The sequence below is a fragment of the Lolium rigidum genome, chromosome 5, assembly GCF_022539505.1.
Source record: "Lolium rigidum isolate FL_2022 chromosome 5, APGP_CSIRO_Lrig_0.1, whole genome shotgun sequence".
In the NCBI taxonomy this organism is placed as follows: Eukaryota; Viridiplantae; Streptophyta; class Magnoliopsida; order Poales; family Poaceae; genus Lolium; species Lolium rigidum.
This window is the reverse complement of record NC_061512.1, coordinates 163844535-163868839: the sequence shown is the minus strand read 5'-3', so window position 1 is coordinate 163868839 and position 24305 is coordinate 163844535. Positions and strand designations below refer to the sequence as shown.

At 44.1% G+C, this 24305-nt stretch overlaps 3 protein-coding genes across 5 annotated transcripts; 1 reads left to right on the top strand and 2 right to left on the bottom strand.

The window, feature by feature from the left end:
- Positions 1-503: 503 nt before the first annotated feature.
- Positions 504-1412, bottom strand: LOC124656642 (60S ribosomal protein L8-like). Its single transcript, XM_047195351.1, has 2 exons — positions 970-1412; positions 504-840 (listed from the first exon to the last, which is right to left on the bottom strand). Exons 1-2 carry the CDS (start codon positions 1410-1412, stop codon positions 504-506), a joined length of 780 nt encoding a protein of 259 aa, XP_047051307.1.
- Positions 1413-1754: 342 nt separating this feature from the next.
- Positions 1755-6864, top strand: LOC124652959 (pseudouridine-5'-phosphate glycosidase). Its single transcript, XM_047192011.1, has 12 exons — positions 1755-1878; positions 1974-2084; positions 2443-2525; positions 2739-2798; positions 2943-3003; positions 3716-3822; positions 4619-4696; positions 5289-5334; positions 5760-5880; positions 5974-6059; positions 6323-6406; positions 6539-6864. Exons 1-12 carry the CDS (start codon positions 1770-1772, stop codon positions 6559-6561), a joined length of 969 nt encoding a protein of 322 aa, XP_047047967.1. The 5' UTR covers positions 1755-1769; the 3' UTR covers positions 6562-6864.
- Positions 6865-7942: 1078 nt separating this feature from the next.
- Positions 7943-21854, bottom strand: LOC124651966 (bifunctional aspartokinase/homoserine dehydrogenase 2, chloroplastic). Of its 3 annotated transcripts, none has more exons than XM_047190986.1 (19): positions 21744-21854; positions 20902-20964; positions 20483-20547; positions 19298-19675; positions 18498-18586; positions 16987-17290; positions 16750-16802; positions 16249-16454; positions 15948-16035; positions 15759-15872; positions 15020-15118; positions 14745-14943; positions 14083-14161; positions 13378-13603; positions 12788-12933; positions 9513-9648; positions 8776-8859; positions 8597-8689; positions 7943-8445 (listed from the first exon to the last, which is right to left on the bottom strand). In XM_047190986.1, the coding sequence occupies exons 1-19, from the start codon at positions 21821-21823 to the stop codon at positions 8197-8199; spliced, it is 2751 nt and encodes a 916-aa protein (XP_047046942.1). In that variant the 5' UTR covers positions 21824-21854; the 3' UTR covers positions 7943-8196. The 3 variants fall into 3 exon arrangements, with proteins under 3 accessions (XP_047046942.1, XP_047046941.1, XP_047046943.1); XM_047190985.1 differs by having other exon boundaries at positions 14083-14165; positions 14749-14943; XM_047190987.1 differs by having other exon boundaries at positions 14083-14165; positions 14749-14943; positions 19298-19672.
- Positions 21855-24305: the final 2451 nt, after the last annotated feature.

The window sequence follows — 24305 nt, the reverse complement described above, 5'->3', positions numbered from 1 at the left end:
CTTTCTCGTTAAAGATGTTGCTGACGGGGCTTAATGTCATCCTATATATGTGCATTGAGAAATAAAATATGAGATCCGTGGCAACGCACGGGCATTTGTACTAGTTCAACGTCTAATGTCTGGTCAATCTACGAAGTAGTGAGAGTTCGATATTCAATGAGCAATTTCAAAGCTTCAGTGCCGAAGACTGCAGCATGATCGCAAGCATAGCTAAATCTATAGAACATCGCAGTAGATTTAATTCACAGAATGCAAATCTGACGAAGCATAATAATGACTTAATGAAAAATGATACGGCAAACGAAGGTCTATAAAGTATCAGCTCGAGGAAAGTAGCAGTACCACCAAACAAAACCACATCCACGTTGGGATGTATAACCGATTTAACAGTCTCAAAACCTAAACGATAGTAATAACCTAGCATAACGATCGATGACACGATGAGGATCATCAGCATAACGATCGATCGAATATACGAATATCGACGAAACTTAAGAAGAAAACTAGACGGCCTTGGCGGCGTTGACGGCGGCCTGTCCCCTGAGCCTTCCGGTCCTCCTCGCACCACGGAGACCGACCTTCTGGCCGGGCGGCGCGTCCTTGCGGACCGTGGAGGCGTGGCCGATGTGCTGGTGGTTTCCTCCTCCGTGCGGGTGCTCGACAGGGTTCATGGCCACACCCCGCACCTTGGGCCAGCAGTTCCTCTTGACCCTGAACTTGTGGTAGGCGTTGCCCGCCTTGAGCAGCGGCTTCTCCGTCCTCCCGCCGCCGGCCACCTGCCCGATCATCGCCCTGCACCCGCTCTGCACCACCTTCTTCGCCCCCGACGGCAGCTTGATCCTGCACAACGTGCACATCACCGTACGTCAGGATCAGATCGATCTACCAATGTACGTATGAGCTCATGCAAGATCGGCGAACCAATCTGAAAGCAAAAAAAACGAGATAGGTTATGCTATGCAAGCTTGCCTGGTGGTGCCGTTCTCGGAGTTGTGGCTGATGACGATGGCGTAGTCGCCCGAGGCCCGCGCGAGCGCGCCGCGGTCGCCGACGTGCTGCTCGACGTTGCAGACGACGGCGCCCTCGGGGAGGACGCCGAGCGGGAGCACGTTGCCGATGGCGACGGTGGCGCGGCGGCCGCAGTAGAGCGACTGGCCCGTGTACATGCCCTCGGCGGCGACGAAGAGCTCCTTGCGGTGCTTGTAGCGGACCGGGTCGCGGAAGGTGACGCGGGCGAGCGGCGCGCCGCGGCCGGGGTCGTGCACGATGTCGGTGACCACGCCGCGGAGGTAGCCCTGGCGCTCGCCGAAGTCGAGCGCGCGGAAGCGGGCGGGGCCCTTGCGGTGGTGCGTGTGGGACTTGAACACGGCGCCCGCCGCGCCCTTGCGCTGCGCCCTGATCACGCGGCCCATCGAGTCGCGAGCTCTAGCTGCTTCTCCGGCGGCGGTGGCGAGCTAGGGTTTTTGCGTACGTGATGAGGCGTGGTCGGCCGTACGGGCGGCGCGGGTGTATATATAGCCTGTGCCGTGGTGGTGGAGTAGGGCCTACGGAAAGCCAGATGGACGGCTAGGATTCGTTCCCGGTTGGGGTTTGGCTGTGCGCCGTCGAATTTGCTACGGTTGGTGGGGCCCAGCTGGTCGTGCTCGATCCGGTGAGGGAGTGCGCCTTCCGAAGGTTGAAGTACGCCGGCTGACTCCGGAAGCGGAAACCTCCATTCGGAATCCCAGTCTCCGGGGCAATCAGTCCAGGAGAGCCCAACGATCGCCGTGATGTCGACGGCGCCGTCGCCGGTGGGAGTAGCGGTGTCGGCGGAGGTGGAGGCCGCGCTCGCGAGCGGAGGGGCGGTCGTGGCGCTCGAGTCCACCATCATCTCCCACGGTACCCCTCGCTCCCCTTCAGAGCAGAGGAACCTGTAACTGTAAGGCGTTGTGCCTTTGACTGCGCCCAATCCTTGACTGGTGATTCCGTTGCAGGCATGCCCTACCCGAAGAACCTGCAGACGGCCATGGAGGTGGAGGCCATCGTCAGGGAGAACGGCGCCGTCCCTGCCACCATAGCCATTCTGGATGGCGTGCCACATGTTGGTAAGTTATACAAGATTCCCAATTGGTATCTTCCGAGCTCCGAAGTGTCCTCAAGCTAGGTGATTGCATGGAATGCAGTACAGATGCATGTTTTATCCTTCTTACTAAGGATACACAAATCACTTGATTAAGTTACTTCTCTAGACATTGTGTAGACATCAGTTGCTTCTGAAAACTAGTAGTAGAATTTCAACTTTTTGCTACATCGTACTGATTCAATGCTCCACGGTTGCTGGCAGCCCTTTTATTAAGTCGATTTCTATCTATTTTCTGGGCAACAGACCCCATCTCCTAAGGACCAGTATAATATCGGACTTATATTTCGACTGCTTTCCTAATATCCGTCATGCAATGGCAGGGCTTAACAGCCAACAGCTCAAGAGACTGGCGATAAGCGGAACACAGTTTCAGAAGACAGCACGCAGAGATATCGCACAAGTTGTGAGTACCTTGCACGATACAAATACGACATTCCTAATTCAGATCTCGTATTGCTGTCACTTCTTAGCACCACACTAGAATTGGTATGCCGGCATATTATGTCATGTAAAATCCGTCATGTCCTCATGCCTAGATTTATAATCCCCCCTGTTTTACATTTTGTGTATGTCCACATGTTTATAATTTTGTTTTCGATTTTTTACTACTTTTTAGGTTGCCTCTGGTGGCAATGGAGCTACGACGGTTTCTGCCACTATGTTTTTTGCTCAAAAGGTTCTTTCAAAAAGCACTGCATCTTATTCTTCTTATTTACCTTGGCTTCATTTGATAGCCATTTTCGTGTTTGCGTCTCCTGCCTGTAGTTAGCACCAAATGCTTTTCTCTCTATACAGCGAAATGAGTTATTCTGACATTCAGGTAGGAATACCAATATTTGTGACTGGAGGGATCGGAGGCGTGCACAGACATGGTGAAAAGAGTAAGTAGCTTCCATTTTTGTAATGAGTTCTTATTTAGGTGCATAGCATACTAATAATGTTCCAACTGATTTGTCCGAGTTTTGAAAGAACGGTAGTTGTAGCACTCAAGACCATTATAATGGGCTTGTGTGTGGATACCTCATGAAACTTCAAATATTTTCTCCCGATCTTTCAGTAATACCTGTAATTTACCATCGCATCACTATTGTGTTTTGTGTCTGTTTCATTTTGTAAGGAATACTACTCCCTCTGTCCTGAAAAGGATGTCGCAAATTTGTCTAAATTTGAGTGTATCTAGACACTATTTGGTGTATAGATACATCTGAATTTAGACAAATCTGCGACATCCTTTTCGGGGTGGAGGGAGTATTTGCTAAACTATACAAGTTAACACTTAGCAGGAAATGTATATTTCCCTTGAGTTGTTATGGTCTTTTTTTGTTGCAATCTTACGTCTTCTGGAGCTTCTAGTTATTCTCTAGTTAATTTAGGATGCTGGTGTTACTATATCATTTGTAGGTTAGTAAACTTTAATCTTGAAATACATTTACACCTACTCTTACACGATTCTCTAATATGCATTACCAAGAGACTAGGAATATATTTTCAACTCGGCTAACGAATGTCTGCTTAAATACCATTCTATGTAATGGTCATGGCAAGGCTACAAATAGCTGCTGACTACTTGACTCACTTTACATTTTGATGCAGCCATGGACATCTCCTCTGACTTAACTGAACTTGGGAAAACTCCGGTAGCTGTTATTTCAGCCGGTGTAAAGTCCATTTTGGACATATCACGGACACTCGAGTACTTGGTATTATCCTTTGCACTCTTCCATGATATAACAATTTTGATCTGTCGAGGGTTTAACTTTTATGTAGACTTAGTTGCTATGGCACCAGATGCTTGACAGGTTGTACCTCACATTTTCCAAGTTTGATATTGAAGTACTGATGGAACAGCTATCCAAGTTGCAGGCACTTTCTGTAAGATCATGTAGCAATTTTGCTTAGAACGCCTGGACATAGAAAGATCGTAGCAGTAGATCCCCAATAACAAGCTGTGTATAAACTAAACAGTATCTTGTAACAAAAGCTAGGTGCTATAGAGTTTCCTCAGTCATTACTATCTGTAATAATGGCCTTAACATATCAGTAGCTGAACTAATGTTAGCAGAATGAATAAATGCACTTCTCTTGACAAATTAGAGAAATCAGGTAATAAGAAATCAAGAACTGGAGATAACTTAGCACGAAAAGTAGACAAGTCCTTCTCAATTCTGATACACAAAGAAAAATATAAGCTGTTGCTTTGGAAGTGCCTCCTTTTCTATCCACTAGAAACTCCGGTAAGGGACTAAGGATGCAAAACCAGTAGATCCTCAACTGGTGGGCTTTTGTTTATCATGAACTTTTCCTTCTCTTGTACTTAATATAAGACTAGCTTCTTCAACCAATTCATAACGAAATGCTCTGGTACTGTCTGGTAAAGGAGTTGCTGCATTGGGTGTTCCATTGAGCTTTATCAGTTTGGTCTTTCTCTGGAAGACATTGCAGTATGCAACTTTGTTTCGGTGCTTAATCGCCTATTTTAAATGATTATGTTGACAGGAAACTCAAGGGGTAACAGTTGCTGCTTACCAAACCAACGAATTTCCTGCTTTCTTCACGGACACCAGTGGATGTAAGGTGAACAATTTTGTTTCTGTCAAATCAATATACATGAGCATTTTCTTTGTTCAAGACATTAGCTTCAAGGGTTTGCTGAGGGTTCAAAATGCACTGTAGTTCTGAAATCGACTGTTGTTGAGTTACTTTCCACAGTGGCATCTTGGTCAAAAAACTATTTTGCCACTCAAATGATAGTTGCAGGTTTTTATTTCTGTTGAAAGATTTTTTATCAAACTTATATCATATGAAGGGATAGCTTTCATCAATATTATGAGAAGGCAATAGTTTTCATCTCATAAGTTCCTGATTAGTTGATATTATTGGGCCAGCTCCAAATTTCTCCATCGAAAACCAGATGTCATGAAAGATGTAAGACTATTTTTTCATTATGTATTGCCCATCTGCCAACAAGTTTGGTTAGCTTTTGAAAGTAACTTTCGCAAACTACAGTACATATATTTCATAAGGTGGAAAACATTTAGGTTGGAACAGACATTATGAGTAAATATCTTGCAATTTCAGTCACTGTTTTAAATCAGAAAGTATATGTTCTCATATACAGAAAATTGGTGGATGCCTCCGCTAAGTGATTTCTGTTTGCTTAATGTAGGCACCATGCCGCGTTGATTCCCCAGAAGAGTGCGCCAAGATAATAGGTAAGTGTTAATATTGCATTTGGCAGTTGCTTCTTTTGTATTCGTTATTGAATAATTTTTGTGAGACATTATTGATATAATGCGAAATGTTGGTACATGACCAGAACCACCAGAAGTCATATATTCTCGTCAAAGTTTTTTAAAACTTCTGATTAAGGATTCTATAGCCGACAATGAACTAAGAGTTAAGTAAAATTCAAAAGTAATGTCCAACTGCACTTTATATGATTACCATATATGATAGCTCAACATGGTATCTGCCCTAACCTAAAACAAAAACCACATACAAAATTAATTGAGATCCAACTACTATAGAACCTGATCACATCATAAGAGTCACTAGGGGTCATTACATATTTTATTTTGGGATGTTCTCTGGACATATTTAAATTAAGCATTGCTTATTTGGGTCTATTGTAATGCAGATGCAAACAAGAATATGCATCTCGAATCTGGGATTCTCATTGCAGTGCCAATTCCTAAGCAGCATGCAGCTTCAGGAAAAATTATAGAGTCTGCAATGCAGCAAGCCCTTAAGGAAGCAGAGTACACACTCCCAGCTCCTTGCCATCTTTCTTTCTGTGTGTGCGCTCGCGCCAATAGAAACCTCAGCTAATTATTCTGCACTTCCTTTTCCAGTGATAAAAAGATAACAGGAAATGCAATCACCCCCTTCATCCTTGACAGAGTGAAAGTACTAACTGGAGGATCTTCGTTGGAAGCCAGTATCCTATATTTTTTGTCTCGATGTATTGTATACTTATCTGTGTAATAGCATCGTTATCCATATTCACCTGTAATTTTGATTTCTGGTAGTTATCTTTTCTTTCTGTTCCATGAACTACAATTTGGCTTTTCTACCCTTCTTAAATTCTAACAAGGAAATATGAGATGTACTTCATGCGGGAAAAAGAGAAGGCTTAGGTGGGTAGACAGAAAATTGTATTTTCCTACAACATTTGCAGAAATTTCTCCTTAGCATATTCAGATATTGCACTTGTAAAGAACAATGCTCTTACTGGCGCTCAAATTGCTGTAGCCCTTTCTGATCTCCGGAAGAGAGCAACAAAACGTAAGCTGATACTAGTTCACTAAAATGTTTACACGCACTGACCTTTCCCCTGCATTTGAGAAGTAGAAGTTAATTACTGTTATGTAGTACTTTGCAGGGTAAGATCTAACTGTTTTGTGCCTGCTGTAACAGGGTCTGTGAGGTCTGCACTATGAAGGTCTTGCTGAAGGAGTTTGTGAAGTTGATGATGCCAGCAGTTGAGCGGAGCTGGACGGCCACCTCTGAAGCCAAGGCTACCAATTCCTCACACACCGTATATCATCTGCCTCGCCGTGGTTTTCGGATTTGCACATCCTGTTATTGCTTGTAAAAGCTTTTCCTTGTACCTTAACAACTGGATAAAGATATTTACCGGGTTTGCCATGGTTTGCACGAGTTCAACAGATTAAGAACAAATGCCGGCAATTCAGCTAAATACTGTCAGGTGGTATTTTGGCCGGTGTTACCGGCAACATTAATTATGACTCATGATGGTACTGGTTTCAGGATGTTACCGGTTGCTGGATACTGACTGTGAACCTCACAATTTTTTGAATCAAGCCAAAATTTGTGAACTAGCGAGATGCCGGAGTGAACTAACTTAAATCAGCTTTAAAACTGGATATTATATTGCAGCAGAAGTGTCAGTTGCTGGAAACTGACTGTAAACTTCACAATTTTTTTAATCAAGCCGAAATTTGTGAACTAGCGAGATGCTGGAGTGAACTAACTTAAATCAGCTTTAAAACTGGATATTATATTGCAGTAGAAGTGTTGAAAATTTGAATCTGTGTGTAGACATGATGATGGGATAGGAACAGTGATGTTCCTGGGAGAACTTGTAGTAAAAATTGCTTCAGGATTCTAATCCGGTGAAATTGCATCGAAGATCATTTCCCAACCGGAAAGCTGTTGAGACCATCTTTTTTTCATCCTTTCTTCTTTGCACTTTCTTTGTATACACCAATGTTTCCTTAGTAATCAATGCTTAGTTCTTTTGGAGCTCCATCTAATAATATCGGCACGATTGTTCCCTCCAATAAACTATACGATGTTTCGGATATAGGCATAGTCACCAACTAATAATATTGAACATTATTATTTTTATACGTAATAAGTAATTATAATATGAAATATCTGCCATGCCAAATCTAACAATATATCTTCCATGCCAAATCTAACAATAATTCTTCCTGTCAATCCTAAATATAGGTAAATTCATGCCAGTCAAACACCGAGCGGGAACAAATTGATATATCATCTGTCACAAAATATACTACTACATAATTTATAATTATTTCTTTCGGAAAACAAAATTTCCAAAGGAATCAATGGTCAAGTCTCACTCTGTATATATACTTGGGGTCAAATGAAGTATTTTGATCTAAAGACTATTTTTTTGCATTGAAATTTCAGATATTTGATTCAAAGCTTTCTATCCATCAGATGTTTGATTCCATATTTTCTATCCATACATTATTATTGCTTTTGACAATTATCCACACATTATGTTGGACTACATAAGGACCAGGTGAACAGAAAAGAACCAATGTCATCTGATGTAGAAGAGGCATTATTATTGCATTGATAATTCAATAACAATTCTGGCATGGGTGGCACAAAAAGAAGCACCTAAATCCGAAGAACAAACACCTACACACACCCTACCAAGGAACAGCACACTGGAAGTCATGTAAACCTTATTTGCTTTCCTCGCACCTATTCAGAACAAAACGCTACCACCTCCAATATAGAATAGTACATGTTGGCATCCATCAACCTCCGCAAATTTATCAATACGGTCACAAAGTCTACGAGGGAGCGCCGAGGTAGGACGCTAGACGCAGGATGTCACAGAAGACACCTCCGGCAGTCACCTCCGCACCTGCACCCGGCCCTCGCACGATCAGCGGCTGCTCCTCCTTGTACCTCGAGGTGGTGAAAGCGATAATGTTGTCGGAGCCAGATAGCTGGGCGAATGGGTGGTCCCTCTTGTACCTCTTCAGCTCTACTCGTCCCTTCTTGTTCAGCACATCCACGACTCCAACGTACCGCAGTACCTTCAGGTTAAAAGAACTGGATCAGCTCTACTCAATAATTTTTGGAGACATCCAGAGTAGATGGAATGAAGTGTGTGCCCGATAAAAGCTAGATAAACAATACAACTCAGAGAACATGAGGGTGATTCAAGAAAGTGAAAGGTTTACTTACTTCGCCTGCAGCCTCAGCATCATGGCGTTGTGTGGCCCAATCCTGATCAAACGATGGTAGCTTTTGCATATATTCATCTGCCGACAAGCATGACTGCATAGCAAACCCAGTTAGGAAGTGTAAAACTGTAAATGTATAACAAGGTATCAGCTGTTATGAATATGATAACCAATTCTTACCTTAAGCGCCTCTGGAACAAGGCTCTCTACGGGGATATCCGAAAGCTCAAGTCTCAAACCAGATTCCCTAGCAAGAATAATGACCTGCTCCACCAAATAGCAACAAATTATGGTGAACAATTGACAAAAGAAGTTAATGGAAAACATAAATTTCTAAAATGAAAATGTACAAAAAAGTATTCAAATTATTAACCCAGTATATTTTTCTTCCATTTTCACCTAAGTCACCAATGAGTGTAGCATTTGCCATAATTATGTTCTGCTTTACAGACATGACCTTGTCTACCTAAACAAGGAAAAGCTAGAAACCTCATGGCGTAAAATTTGAGGTGAGCATTGCCTTTGAAAAGAAGTTGGAAGAGCAAGCTTGATTGAAATGCTAACCAAAGACAAGTAAAGGGATCCTGCCAGAGTAATGTGCCAAGTAAAAGAAGGTGGAACTCTGGAGAAAGGCTCCAAGGTCATATCTAGTACCCAATATCACCCTCACCCCAAGAGTATTCAACTTAGTTAATAGGGAGGACTTGGTCAAAATCAAATAGAAGTTTCGAAGCTTATTGTTGATACGGAGATAGGAATCAGAAATGAATGACCCAATAAGATATATCTAGCCACAGCACCAAATATTAAATATTCCATCCGTTCCATAATTCTTGTCATGGTTTTAATTCAAAAGAAACGGAGGGAGTAACAGCCAGTAATTAGTGACAATATTTTCAAAAGAAACCAAGATCTACCTTTCTGGCAACATCTGTTCCAGATAGATCATCTCTTGGGTCTGGCTCTGTGTACCCAGCTTCTTTTGCTTCAGTAACAACATCACTAAAACTTCTTGATCCTTCAAAATTGTTGAAAATATAACTCAAAGTCCCACTGCAATTTAACAGTCAACAAACATTGTATCAGCCAGCATCTTACTATGTCTACTGAACGTGCAAAACACTAACAGTGGGCACTTGTTTGCCCTGCTGCTATTCTCTTGTAACTGAAACATGTTTCTCCTCTTAATGAAAAAAATGTGTTGAAGCTTTTGAAACAAACTATCTATTAATGAACAAAAAGAGCATATGTTCCTGCAAATAAACTTCCACTAGCGCATTTTGTGGATTAATAAAACAACATTTTGTAAAATAAGAGAGTAAAAAAAGAGTAAAATGCATCAGAGCATCTTCAGCCGTCTCCCCGACAAGGCCCCCAGGACGCCTTTTTTCATCCGGATGGACGAAAACGGCCCAATCGCGCCCCCGGATCCTCGTTTTCATCCGGATTTGGGCTTTCATCCATCCGGGGAGCCCAGGCCATCCCCGGCCCCCTGGGGAGCGCTCGGGGACTCCGGACAAAACGAAAGCGCGGGAAACGCCGAGAAAACTTCCCGCGCAGCTGGTGGCCCCAACTTGTCGGCGAGAGAGACCGATCGTCGTCCTCATCGCGTCGTCTTCCGCGCGCTGTAAAAGCCTGCCGCCGGTCAGTCTTCGCTGGACGCGTAGCTTCCACGCGGCGAGTTAATGCCGTCGCCTTGGTTTCACGCTCGTCGACCTCTATTTATCGCCGAACTACCGTGTCTGGCCGCATTCACCACGCAGCCATCTCCCTGTTCCCAATCTTCCCCAACCTCGAGCGATAGCAGCGATCACAATGGCGAACAACGGCGCTTCCAACAATGGCTTCGGCCGCCGCTCTCTCCACCAATGGGAGGGGCGGCTCCTCCACATGGCGGGCTACCCGGCGCCGCCGGACTTCCGCGCACCGGGAGGATGGCGACTCAGCGTTGGCGGCTTCCCGATCCCGCCGCCGCCGATGGGTCGCGCCGCCCTGGAGGCGGAGATCGACACGGTGCTCGTCACTCTCAGTGACGAGCAGCGCGCGGAGGAGCGGTTCTGGCCGGACAACTACACAGCGTGGACGGAGTTCTTCCGGCGCAGGTACGAGCGCGAACTCGCCGCTTACGATGGCCCTCCTCCTCCTCCCGCTAGGAACAACGCCGCCGGCCGCCGCCGGTGGTGGAGCGCACCTGGCCGCACCCTCGCGAATGTGCTCGCGCTCATCGAGGGTGGGAACTCCCCCGTTCTGGGGATGCCGCCGCCGGAGGCGGCTACCGTGTCGCGCCGACACGGTAGTTCCTGGACGCCAAGGAGGATGGCGCCTTCCTCCTCCTCGTCTGGGTCGAGGTCCGCGTACAGGTCCGACGGCGCCTCCGCCGGCGACACCGCGCTACGTGAAGGAGCCGGCGTCTCCACCGCCGACCAGAGGGCGCAGCAGCGGCGCCCTCGTCATCCGCGACCAACCCTCCTCTCCATCGCACGGGCGGAAGAGGAAGTCATCGAAGAAGGAGGCCGCCGCCACCGCCGCCGCCAACTAGCTCGCCGAGGAGGCCAAGCACGCCGAGGACGCCACGGTGGCGGAGGCGATCGCCAGGTCGCTCAACGAGGCCAAGCGCGCCGAGGACGCCACGGTGGCGGTGGCGCCTGACCGCCATTTCGGCATGTAGAAGGCCCCTATTAGTTTAAGTTTATGTTTCCATCTGGCCGAATTCAAATATATGTACGAATTCGGCCTATATATGTACGAACTCGCCTATATATGTTAAATATCTTTAAATTTCGCTTATGTTTGAACGAGTTTCGCCTAGTTTTGTCTGAATTCGCCGTATTTTGTCAAAAACTTTCATCCATCCTGGGTTCGCCGCTGGGAAAATGGGCCTCCCCAGGCGAAACTTTCTTCCAATCCGGCGCTAAATAGCGCCGGATTTCGGCCTGGGGAGCCCCAACGGCTGAAGATGCTCTCACAAGTCCTACAACTATTTGTGGGGTGCCAAGTTAGTCCTAATACTATGAAAATGCACATCTGGGCCTTAAAAGTTTGTTAAGCGTGACATCTAAGGTCCTACGCAGGCCACATCAGCTTTGACTTGCAAGTGTGGCAGGTTGACTAATGCCATGTGGCAATATTTTCCACATATACCCCCAAAAGCCTTCTCTTCTAATTGTGTGGCCCTTCTCCTTCACTTGCATCCTCTCCGTTTCTGTCTCCTCCGCAAGTGTGCATCCGCCACCCAAACAAAAAAGGTAATGACGACCAGATCAAATCTCTCTGGTCCAGTCTGGACGACGCATCACATCCAGCAAGATAGACATATCCTAATGACACGGTTTAATACGCAACCACCGCAGTGACCCGGTTTAATACGCCGCCTTCAACCGTCCAGTCCACGCCCCCAGACCACTTTATCCGCCGCCTTGCGATCAAATGGTGAAAATTAGCTGTTTTGCAAAGAAATATTTTTCTACCCGGTATCCAGTTTAACCCTCTAGCTCCATGTAGATCCCAGTGTGGAGACGGCTGGCTGGATGCTATTGGTACTTTCAGTCTTGGACAATTCTAGTGTCCAATGACAACAGTAAGACAATATTTCAATCTGACCGTATTAAATTATCTTGAAGAGTCATGGCGTTGCAGTTTCCCATCCGGCTAACATGCTGAATTTCTTTGTACTCAACCATCGTGCATGCAGAACGTTAACAGCTCTGTTATCCGTAACTGCATAGTCATGAGGTTAGCCATGACAAGATCATGGAGGTCGAAACAAATATTGATGGCCCATGGCTTCGATCCTCTGGTCTTCTTGCTTCAGCTGGCTGATTGTGATTGTACCGGCCGGGATCTGTCCAACGCAGCAGGGAAACGGTGCGATTATGCCGAGAGTGCAGACTGAGGGGGTGGAGAGGAAAGGAGGGGAGAAGATGCATAGGAAGGAGAAGGGTCACACAATTAGTAGAGGATACTTCTTAGGGTTCTTTTTGCAAAATATTGCCACATGGCAGAGACCAACCTGCCATACGTGCAAGTCAAAGCTGATGCGGTGTGGGTAAGACCCCAGATGACACACTTAACAAACTATTAGGATTTGGATGTGCAATTTCATAGTATTCGAACTAGCTTGGCAAACCTTGAATAGTACTTGTGGTGCATTTTAGTCAAAATAAAATCCGATTGTGTTCAAGCATACACACACCTGAATATGCCTTCGATACGCAATATCTTGTCGCCTGTTTCCAGAAGACCTCGCAAGGTGCTAATGATTGGGAGGCCCGCACCAACAGTTGCTTCATAAAAGTAATGAGTATATGATGCACGCTGTAGGGTTCTTAGCTTCAGATACTGTAAACACACACACAAAATTCTTAGTTGATAGAATCCAGTAGACAAACTGGCATGCAGAGGTGCAAGGTAGTAAATACAGCGGGTTGACATTGCTGTGTGTGTTTTGATTCTTAATTCTGAGAGCAACAAGATCTCGGGTAGAGTTTAAGATACCAAGCAGCCATGTTTGCACTCACTCACTAATATTCTGTGACTGGGCATTCAAATAACTGGCTAGTTATCAGGATTTTAAGGGGTGGAGTGCTTGGAAAATTCTCATCATCATTCTTGTCTTCTTCCACTATATTTAGAACATATGTACCAAATTGGACTTAATCCATTTAAAACTTGTAGTTTGATGATAGTCAATTGATGGGCAGTCCATGATCATTAGAAAGCTTAAATTTTATTTCAAAATAAACAAAAAGTGGGAAAATTATGTTTAGCCAGCCAAATATTTACCTGATCAAGTGGCCCAGAATTTGCCTTTTTGTTTGGCGTGATGACATGGATACCCTTCTTCAACCAATCATAGTAGTGAGAGGCCACATCTGCGTCTGCTGTGCAGTCCACCAATACTTTGTTTGGAAACACATGGTTCTCAGACAAATGGCGAACAAAATTAGCAAGATCAGCGGGTTTTGCTTCCTGTTGTAGATTTTCTTTCCAACTGGTTAGCTCGACCCCTCTACATGCAAAAAAAAACCCAGAAAAAACTATGAGACAATAGCAAAACTGAAAAGAAAATGATGCGCGAGTTATTGGGTTAACAAAACAGTGTTGGTAAGACAGGGAAAAATATATCAACAGTGGTTTGTATCTAATGCAAAATCTGTCATGATCCTACCTAACAATGTAGCTGATTCCTGGAAATGCATTTCTCACAGAAACAAATACAATTTTAATTCAACATTAAATAACTCCCTATCTGTAGTACTAGGCCATTAACCATTACTAAAGCATCATAATGAAGGAGCAAACAAAAGTGTAATGGGGAACCAAGAATTCCAGTTACATGATGCCATTGACAGTCATGAAAAAGTTCATCAAAAGACGAGGTTTATGGGACAGCACCCACTTTTAATTGCATAAAAGCAGCACCCAGACAAAAGCAACCAAGCAATTAGTTGACAGAGGGGGTGGGCGAGAGAAGATTCAGTTGCATACGTGTCACTCAAAAGCATCCTGCTTGCACCAGTTATTCCGATGACACGCACATCAATATTCATATTTTCCTTGAGAACTGCTACCTGCACAGAAGTTGAATAAGTTTTGGCAAGAAGGGGGTACATAGTTGCACATATTAGATATAATATAGATAAATCTTAGCATTTCCTTTCCAATATAATATAGGCAAATAAATGAATTGACAAATGATTATTTTCACCGCATGTACGAACTAACGAGGAACAGTACTATACACATACTGCTCACCATTAATAACCGATAGTTATTTATTATCTTGTTTATGCACATTCATTGGTATGGTAAGTGCTAGAGCCACAAAATACCACTATATGACACAGAAGGGAGGTTGACTACATCAAAATGACTACTTTATCATTTCAAACAACATACGCAGGATTTTTTAACAAATTACACTGAGAGCATTGTTTTTGCAAGAAAACTTCAAATGAAGAGTGGCAGGCTGGCAGCCTCTTGTCATTTTTGCAACGTGTTTTACCAATAGATATTTCATCACTGAAATTCTTGAAACTCTCTTTTGGTGGATATACATTTTATAATCCTAGGAATGAGATGTCACAACTCCAAAATAAATTAAAATAATTGAATATTGTTCAGTGCATAATATGAGTATCAAACACAACATACCTGTTCCCTAAGCTGGTTAAGCAGTGTTGCCCCAATCAAACCAGGTCCAATTATCCCAACAGCAAGTGTGGTTTTTGAGAGGAAGAACCTCGAGTGAGCAGCTCTGAGAGCCCTGACACAATCTTCTTGCTTCAACACAACAGTAATATTGTACTCGCTGCAACCTTGAGCTATCGCTCGTACATTAATGTTTGCCTGCACCAATTGTTACAGGGAAAATCAGTCCAGTAACAAAGGCAATCAAAATTTTACCAGTCAAAACTATAAGCACCTTTGCTAGCGCATCAAAAAGGATTGCACTGACTCCAGGAGTACTTGCCATTCTCAGGCCAACAGCAGCAAGAATGCTGCAACCCTGAATGACTTCAACCTGAAAAAATCATGCGCAAGGCATGAATTTGTTTGGTGTCACACAGTGAAGACTTTGCTCCGCATTTGCATGACAAAAAATAATTTCTTGAGCAAAGCATTGACAAAGATAATAACATGATACTTTTCAAGTTTATTATGTTTGTTTTGAGGAAAAAAATCAAGAAATACTTCATTAAGAAAAGGACAGGACGAGTACTTCCAAAATTATTACAGCATATCTATAGTGCTGGTGCTGTGTCAAGTTTGATTCTCTCAACTTTGCTTCGACGTGTCTATTCTCCTAACCATGTCGTCCATATGGAAAGTACATGGAAAAGGTCCATTTTTCAACCTTGAACTCTTGCAGAAATTTGTTTTAATAGTGGTTTTTTAATACTTCATTAAGAAAAGGACAGTACGAGTACTTCCAAAATTATTACAGCATATCTATAGTGGACTATTTGGATATTTCAAGGTTGCAGTTCAAACAGTTTGAGTTCAGGGTTAAAAAAATGAAATTTTGCCAAAGTCAGCTTTAAAATTGGTCTTTTAAAGTTTGATACATCTAGAATAGAGAAACTATTACTACTATGTTTTAGAAAATAACACTATTTGGTGGGATTTATGTAAAGGTCATGCTATTCAAAGACAAGAATCACCTTAGATAGCCTTCCTGCTGCTAATGCCTCGCGAAACCTAGCATGCAAAGCTGCAGAGACTGCTGCAACTTCCTTTTCTGGAACAGCAAAGCATATCGAGTGTTCACTGCTAGCCTGCACATATCTTACAGTGAGGAAGAATCCTAGTGAATTGTATGGAGATGCAAAAGATTGAAAGATATGAACTACCTGAGATATCATGATAACGTTAGCTCCAACATCTTTGACAGCACTAAATATGGCATTTGCTGTACCTGGAACACCAGCCATTCCAGTTCTGCAAGAAAATTATGGAGATCATTAAATAAATAAAAGAAACCAATTTTAGTAATACAAAGTCATGACATCTGCATGTATGTCAATAGCTCTATGAGATGACCTTGTTAGGTCTTTTGAAGAGCATGAAAGTACAGTACTACAGTATCACAAAGATTAAGAACATAACCAGATTATACAAATTATGAATCAAGAACAAATGGTACCAACTTACCCTTCAACATTAACAAGGGCTAATTTATCTATAGTGGCAAATGATTTGACACAAGCATCCAAATCAGCATCTTCATTAGCAGGCTGCTTGCAAATCACGGTTCCAGGGGCAGAGAGATCGAACATGTTCCTAATGACAATGGGAATATTGTCTTTCATCACAGGTATAATGGTCCGGGGATGCAATACATTTGCCCCAAAATATGACTGCAAAGAACAAATTCAAGTTTGCAATGAGGTTTGGTGTGGGAGATCAAATAGCTTCGGGTGCAAGAAATGAAAAAAATTAGCGCACATGGATCCCACTATTGCTAGGTTCCCATTCCCAGCAAGCAAGTCCAGCTCAACCAAAGACTTCAAAGTGACGAAACATTCTTTTTTGTGGAAGAACCCTTGCTGCACATCATGCAGCTTCCCACCCACCGTTGTGTCGCCATGCTCAACATTATGAAAAGCTTGAAAAGCAATACTATGAGCAAGTGTTCAAGAATAGAGAAATTACCATTTCCCAGGCCTCCTGATACGATAATGTGCTTAAGATCACAGCCTCACTGACTGCATAATCAAATGATTGTCAATCAGATATATACTTATTTCCTTTGTGCAAGGGGAATCAGAGAATTCCGTGCAGTAGATACTCCCCAAAAATATTATGTGTTTGTCAATGTCAACACAGCAAGTTGAATGAATCAAATGGAAAATATTTAGTTCAAAAGAACAAGGCCCATGTGAGACAAACCTTTTCTAGGATCGGCACTAAATACCCCATCAACATCAGTCCAGATTGTGACCTGGCCTGCCCTAACAAGAGAACCAATTATTGCTGCTGAGAAATCGCTTCCATCCCTTTTCAGAGTAGTAGGGATGTTTTCAGGGGTACTCGCAATAAAGCCAGTAGCAACTATTATCTCAGCAGGTTGGCGTGAAAACCATTTCTGGAGTCGCTTCTCAGATTCAACATAATCAGGATCTACCATGTCAGGACCACTAGGTTTTACAACTAGAACTTCTCTTGTATCCATCCAGCTACAAGATGCTCCAGACTGCATAATTTATATCAGACAGTACAGGTCAGTGCAATAATTTTATCCTTGTTTAAGTAAACATCTGAGTGAAATAATTAAGCAACCATCTTTACATAAATTTTGGCATTGGGAAGAAGTAACATCAATGACCCACTGCTCCTATAGTTGAGTTTAGCCACAATTTTGTGCATCTTCACAGTACTGAACTATAGCAGGATATGGTGGTGGATGCACATCCTGTAAGGTACTTTAAGATGAGGACTAAATTAGAACATCATGTGAGCCTCCGAAAATTCACAAGTCATAACAGCCCCTACAAAACTGAATATAAAGACCTTGCAGAGAACAGCCCTGCCAAACTTGAAGCTCCTATGCTCTCATCACTGATGCTTACCTTTCATTTTCTTAGGTGTATTGTTAATTCAGCACATGTGACAAGGTGGAAGTATTAATTTTAAGCGCAAATGTTATTGTGCTGTTGTGGTTTAAGAAAGTGCAACTCCAAGTAGCATAGATAAAATTGAGACATCTGCCAAATGCATGCTGTAGAGTTCATACAATTATAAACTTAGAGCTCGCTTGGCAACTATCATTTCGCGCCGGAATTGTGGAATTCAATACATACCCAACTTGTTTGGCTGTCACGGAATTGGAACCATCATTTGAATTGGAAATTCCAGCTAATGGATATGGTATGTTAAGTCAATTCCAGTCCCTAACCCAGTCATTCTTCTGGAAATGATTTCATTTCATAAATGCTTGTGGCAGCCAAGAATGATTTTTCAGCTTGTAATTACAAATTGAACAAATCAAATGATGGCATCAGTGTCATTTCATTTGGCACAAATGAAATGAAATGAAATGAGGGGTGTGAGCTCATTTGGCAACCATCATTTCGTGCCGGAATCATGGAGTTTAATTGAGATTCCATAGCCAATGTGTTTGGCTGTCATGGAATTGGAAGCATCATTTCAGCTGGAAATTCCAACAGATGGGTACGGTGTATTAAGTCAATTCCTGTCCCCAACCCCATCATTCTTCTGGGAATCATGTCATTTCATAAATCCTTGTGGCAGCCAAACATACTTCTTCAGCTTGGAATTTCAAATTGGACAAAAAAAATGATGGCATCGGTGTCCTTTCATTTCATTTCTAACAAACGAAATGAATGAGGGGTGCCAAACGAGCTAAGTTATATAAATTCAGAAGCTTGTTTCATGTGTACCTTCTGTATAGCATAGCATAGCATCTGAGATGACCACAACTCTCCATACCCAACAACGAATTCAGAGAAAGATTCTGTTGCATGTCCAGCTGCAAACATAAATATACAGAACCACAATATTACACATCTATAAGAATACGACTTACACATTATTTCCTATTTACTCCAATAGCAACAGGTAAGTCAACCATCAATAAGACGGAAGACGGCATATACCAGAATACTAGTCATTGGTCAAAGACGTGCCCAAACAGTTATAACTGACACAGTGTTCTGATTGTGTATCAGCACAAAATGACGCAAAAACAAGATTGCATGTCTTTCTGAAATGAAGTTAAACTAGATTTAAAAAATATAAGTAAACATGCTAATCAGCACATGGCTACCCTAGCTGGCAGTAAATCACATGCAAAGGCTGTCCCCAACTTGTTCCCGTCAATACTTCAAGTGACCAGATGCACATGTATGAAGAGTGATAGTGGGGAGTTTGGACAAAATGTGCCACTTAAATGAATATAAACCAAAGAAAATATAAGCTTTTACAAAACAAAAAAAATCAAACAAGCCGATGGTGCTTGAGCTTCTGATGAAATTTAATAAAGCATGAAGAACTCAGGATCTAGCAGACATCAATAATCTCCCCATAACAGCAATAGCAACAAAAGAAGGAAACCAACAATCAGTGAAAGAAAAATACTTTCAAGAGACATTATACAAAAGCCATACTTTCTAAGGACCTAATCAATACTAGCCACTCAAAAACAAAAGACCATGAAATATGGAGAATTAGTATTTCAAACCTATATAAATGGCACGAAGCATTGCTCTCAGGTTACTGATGTCGGAATGCAACTGAGACAAGAATCTTGCAAGATCTTCTCCATCTAGAAGTTCCTTCGCTGCAGACATATGCTTCTCAAAAACTTTATCCACTGCTTCTGTGTAAGAATCGTCCCTTGACTGAGCCTTATGTACGAGATTGTACATCATGTCAGTAACTTTGGACATTGCAGATACAATGATCAGCTTTCTCTCGGAGGAGTCACCAAGAACTACATCAGCAACATTCTGAATTCTCTGAGGTGTTCCCATGCAAGTGCCACCAAACTTGTGCACAGACCACATATCACCTTTTGGGAGATAAGTACTGACTTCAATTTGTTCAACTGAAACCGCTGCTGCAAGAAACAAGTTGGATGCAAAGGAAACAGAAAATCTTAGATGGATACAACATGCATGTCTGGTTGATAAAAAGGTTAAAACTGCATGTTAAGTATGTACACCTAATATATAACACCAATCAGAGCATATGACACTGGAACTGAGATGGAAAAACAGAAATGTAAGGGCAGCAAAAGTAGATGTCTCAAGAATGGAGACAAGGGGTTGCTAGTGGGGAACGTCCTATTTGAGCCCAATATTATGAACTGGCCCTCCTGACCATATTTATCTGGTTCTGCCCCTGGATGCCCCCAAATAAGTTGATGCTACATGATTTTTTGAAGCTTTGTCTTCCAACAGGGTTACTGAGATGGACAATACCAAACTTGTTCATGGCCTGTGGCCAGGCTGGGTTTGGGAAATGAGGGAGTTAGCTGGGCCTACAGACCAGTCAGCAACTACATTGTACTATATTTTTAATTTAATTGGTCATCTTATCATTAGGAATGACAGAAGCTAATATATTTTTTGAATAAAAAGAAAGTATGCTACTGTTTGGACTTTGGTCTCAATGCAGGTTGGGCTCAGAGGCCAAGCATGTGCAGCGGCCGAAACCTAACCCAGCCCATAGCCAAGCCTTTGACAAGCTAAATATGATGAGAAAATACAGTTCTCAAGAAATAGTAGAGTTGGTGGCTAGAGTTGAACATTTATAAGATTTTTTATACGTCAAGTCATTAAACGAATCTTTATTGCAAGATGCATTGGGAGTGGTAATATAGAGTTGACGAACACAAACAATGGCCTGATGGAAGGCAAATTACCAACTGCTGGTGTGAAGAGATTCTTGGAACCATGTCTTTGCCAACTTCCTTGAGAGTAACCTATCCTGAACAAGACAGTGACCAAACAAATAAGGAATATTAACTGAAATTTGGCAAGGCATAACTGACACCAAAATATATATGGTAGAACTAAACGCAGATAGGGGAATAACACAGGACTTGAGAAGTTAATTACTCCAGACAGGTTGAGAAGACTTTCCAGGAATAATTTACTCAGCAGCTTTAATAATGTCAGAAACAGAAGATTGGGCATGCAATGAGGCTCGAAATGCCAAGTGCAACTAAGTGAAACAGGCGGACAAGGGCATGGTCCTTGTGCATTTGGGATTTAGCCAGAACATTTCTAGCTGAAAGGAAATTACTAATTGGCAACAACATTCATTGCACGAAAACGCTACCTTAGAGATCCCAAAGGCCGGTCCTGATTTCTCTCACACTTGACACATTGTGAAACTGCATCCCTGAAGATTTGTGAAGCAGCATAAGGTTAGTCTAAGATTATACACATCGAAAGAGCAGCAGTGGAAACTTGTGAATAAAACAAACAGTGACAGAGGTGCAGAATGTGCAATCTAAGAAGATATGACATCTAAACTAGATTGAATATATTTAACTTAGCCCCACTGTAAGTTCACAATCATGTTATTGATGCAAAATGTATCATTAATAATCCATCTATTTCATAACTGAAGTAGACTGATATATGAAGCACGAGTTTCCAACATAAATCTTTGACTGTTGCATTTTTCTATGTGTATGCTGGTAGAGAAATTATTACAAACATGTATTATGAAAATACTACTCCTGGAAAACTAGTAATATTACTGTCATCCACCCAATACAAACATTTTTCCTGACAACACGGCTGACAGGAAGTCGCGAAGTAGTTGCAGAAAACGGAGGCAGTAATATCCTTGACACACTTATGAAGTGTCCATTTCAGCTCTAGAAAATCAAGCAAAGGCTATCCACGCCGTAAAACGCAACAGCCTCGCGATGTCTGCGCCGCCTCACAGCAATCGTCCATTACCAATAGCACATAAGCTCCGTTTAGGCATCTAATTCTAAATCACATCCCAAACGAGCCAGGAAATCGCGAGTACGGTCAACACATTACCGGCGCAAGACCGCGCCGGTCTCCGCCGGGCCCTCGACGCGCCGACGCGATCGAGTCGGCGTCGGAGCTACTCGCGCATGTGGACGCTAGCGGCGAGGGAAATGAGGAGGTCGGTCCACGAACCTGGCGGAGGCGGACGAGCGGGGCCGGCGTCTCGCGGCGGCGAATGGCGAGGCGTGGCTCGCGACGGCGAGGGACCGCATCTCGGCGGCGGCGGCAGCGCGGCGGCGCGCGAGGGAGGGAGAAGGGGGAGAGGAGTGGAAGGGAAAAGGCAGGAGCCGCAAGACGCCAAATAAACCCTGCTTTAACCCACGCGCGCAGCCAGCCGCTTTCCGTCTGTCGAAGCAGATCGCCGTCATGTGCAGTATAGTAATCACGAATCTTTTTGGATTTCCGTGAAATAATTTCCAAGATTTGCTCACTTTTGGAGAGTATACAGGTGACAGCTGGTAAAAAATGTGATAAATACTTTTTATTCACGTATAATTAATTAAAATTAAAAATATTAAGGCTGGCTTACGTCCACCCTAGTGCGTCGGACGTGGTATAATGTTTTTTTTCAAAACACAGTACAGACGTAGACGCTCACATATACGCACAAGGAATACATCCAGGTCGTGGACCAGAACTCGTGACCCCCTCCCTAGGGTTAGGCTCCCACGCCGCCGCCCCCAGGCGCGCCCCCTCCCTCCACCCTCCTCCTCGCCGCCGCCGGAGGACCCGTCGGGCGAAGCCTTGGTGGCGACGGTGGAGGCGGGGACCTCTCCCCCGGGCGGCGGCTTCCCTTCCTTGCGGCGGCGGCGTTCTTCGGTGGGGATTCGGTGGCGGCGTGGTGGCGCGGCCCTCCCCGGCGAGTTCGGCGCCTCGGTGGCGACGAGGGGATCAGCCCCCTCCGGCGGGACGGCCTGCCGGCGGCGCCGGCGGCCTCGGGTCCGTTGGTGGCCATGGCCAGGGCGGGGCTACGGGGCTGAGGCGGTTGCTGCAGCGGTGTGGCGGCGCTAGCTGCTGCTGCCGGGCGCCATGGTGGTGTCGCGGTTGCAGGCTAGTTGGCCAAGGCTCCGGCGTCGGATGCGGGATTGGGTCCCCGATCTGGCCGGCGGCTGTTGCCGGTGGTGGGCACAACCCTCGCCACCGTCGATGTTCCTCTTCTCCGGGTGGTGGTAGCTAAAGTCGGCGGCTTTCATCCTCATCCCCTATCTGCTCCAGCTGCATCGGGGTTGCGGTGTATGGTCGGGCGAAAGTCCTGCTCGGCGGTGGCCGATGCTGATCACGGCGACGCCTGCGGGTGTCGTTACCTTGCTGAAGGCGTGGTCGTGGCCTTCACCGTGCCTTCCTTTACCTCTGATGCCAGGAGAAACCCTAGGTCCGGTTCACCGGACCAGGCGGCGGCGGCACCAATGTGTCGTTATCTTCTTGAAGACGTCGTCCAGGCCATCGAGGAGGGACCGATGCGGCTTTCGGAGTATGGGGTTGGTGATGTGCTGCAGGTGGTGGCCGCGGTCCAAGGCTTGCGCTTCCGACGCGCAATGTACGACATGGCAGATGTTCCGTTCGATGTCTTACCCAAGTCCGTCAAGACCCTGCCTTCTTCTCGCCGACTCCTCTAGGCGCATGACGGGAGGTACATTGGTCTGGGTTGCCTTGGAGTCGAGGTCGAGTCGGTGTTGTCTTGCTTGGTTCGTGACGCGGTCTTGAAGACTTGTGCTCCTCTTCTCGCCATTCATGGCAGAATGTTGGGCAAGAAGAGTCGTTTATCATCGGGTGTGTTCAGGGTGTGTTGTTTGCCTCTTGGTGTTGTATCGTGGTGTAGCGTTGTATCGTGGAGTGGAGTTGTAGCCTTCCGGCCGTCTTGGCCTTTCTTCTATACGATTGATACACCTTCCAGAGTGTATTCTCGAAAAAAAAAAAATATACGCACATACACTCACCCCTATGAACGCACGCACAACCTACCCCTATGAGCACCTCTGAGAGACTGCGTCCAAGAAACTTCATCCGACGGGACTTGAGATTGACGAAGTCACCACAGACGACTCGCTGTCGACGGGAACGTCGCCTTCCACGGAAGAATATTTCTCCTTTTAATGAGATACCAAAAGTGTCAAATCTGGGTTTTGAACTCTGGTGGGATGTGAATGTCACTGCTCTCCTAACCACCCAACCACACGTTGATTCTCAACATGGTATAATGTTGTGATGATCATGCTTTTGAAAACACAAACTACATATAGACATACATTTTCACACACAAACGGTTGTTGAGTTTTAAAATTGAATGAATCGTCACAAACACGTCAATATCGATGGGAATGTGTGCCCCTGATGAGAGAATGATCCGCTTACTGTGACAACAAACTTTGGGTTTGGTCCCTAGTAAACCAAGGTACAACTATGTATGTAAAATAAACCTATAGTTTGAGGCAGAAAAATATTTGAGAGTGTCACGAAACATCGTAACTGGTAGCAATTATTCATAGCTACACAAATATTAGTTGGTACATATGGACTAGTAACACCTGGCGCTAGGGGTGGCAGTGATGTTTTCGATTGCTTTTCAGAGTAACCGTTTTGTTTCTCATTACCTACCAAAATGTATTGTTGTACATGTCGTGTGCATTATTGCACCACATGGTGTGACACGCGCGCTACTCTTCCTATTTAAGAAGAAGAATCTCAAGTAGCTAG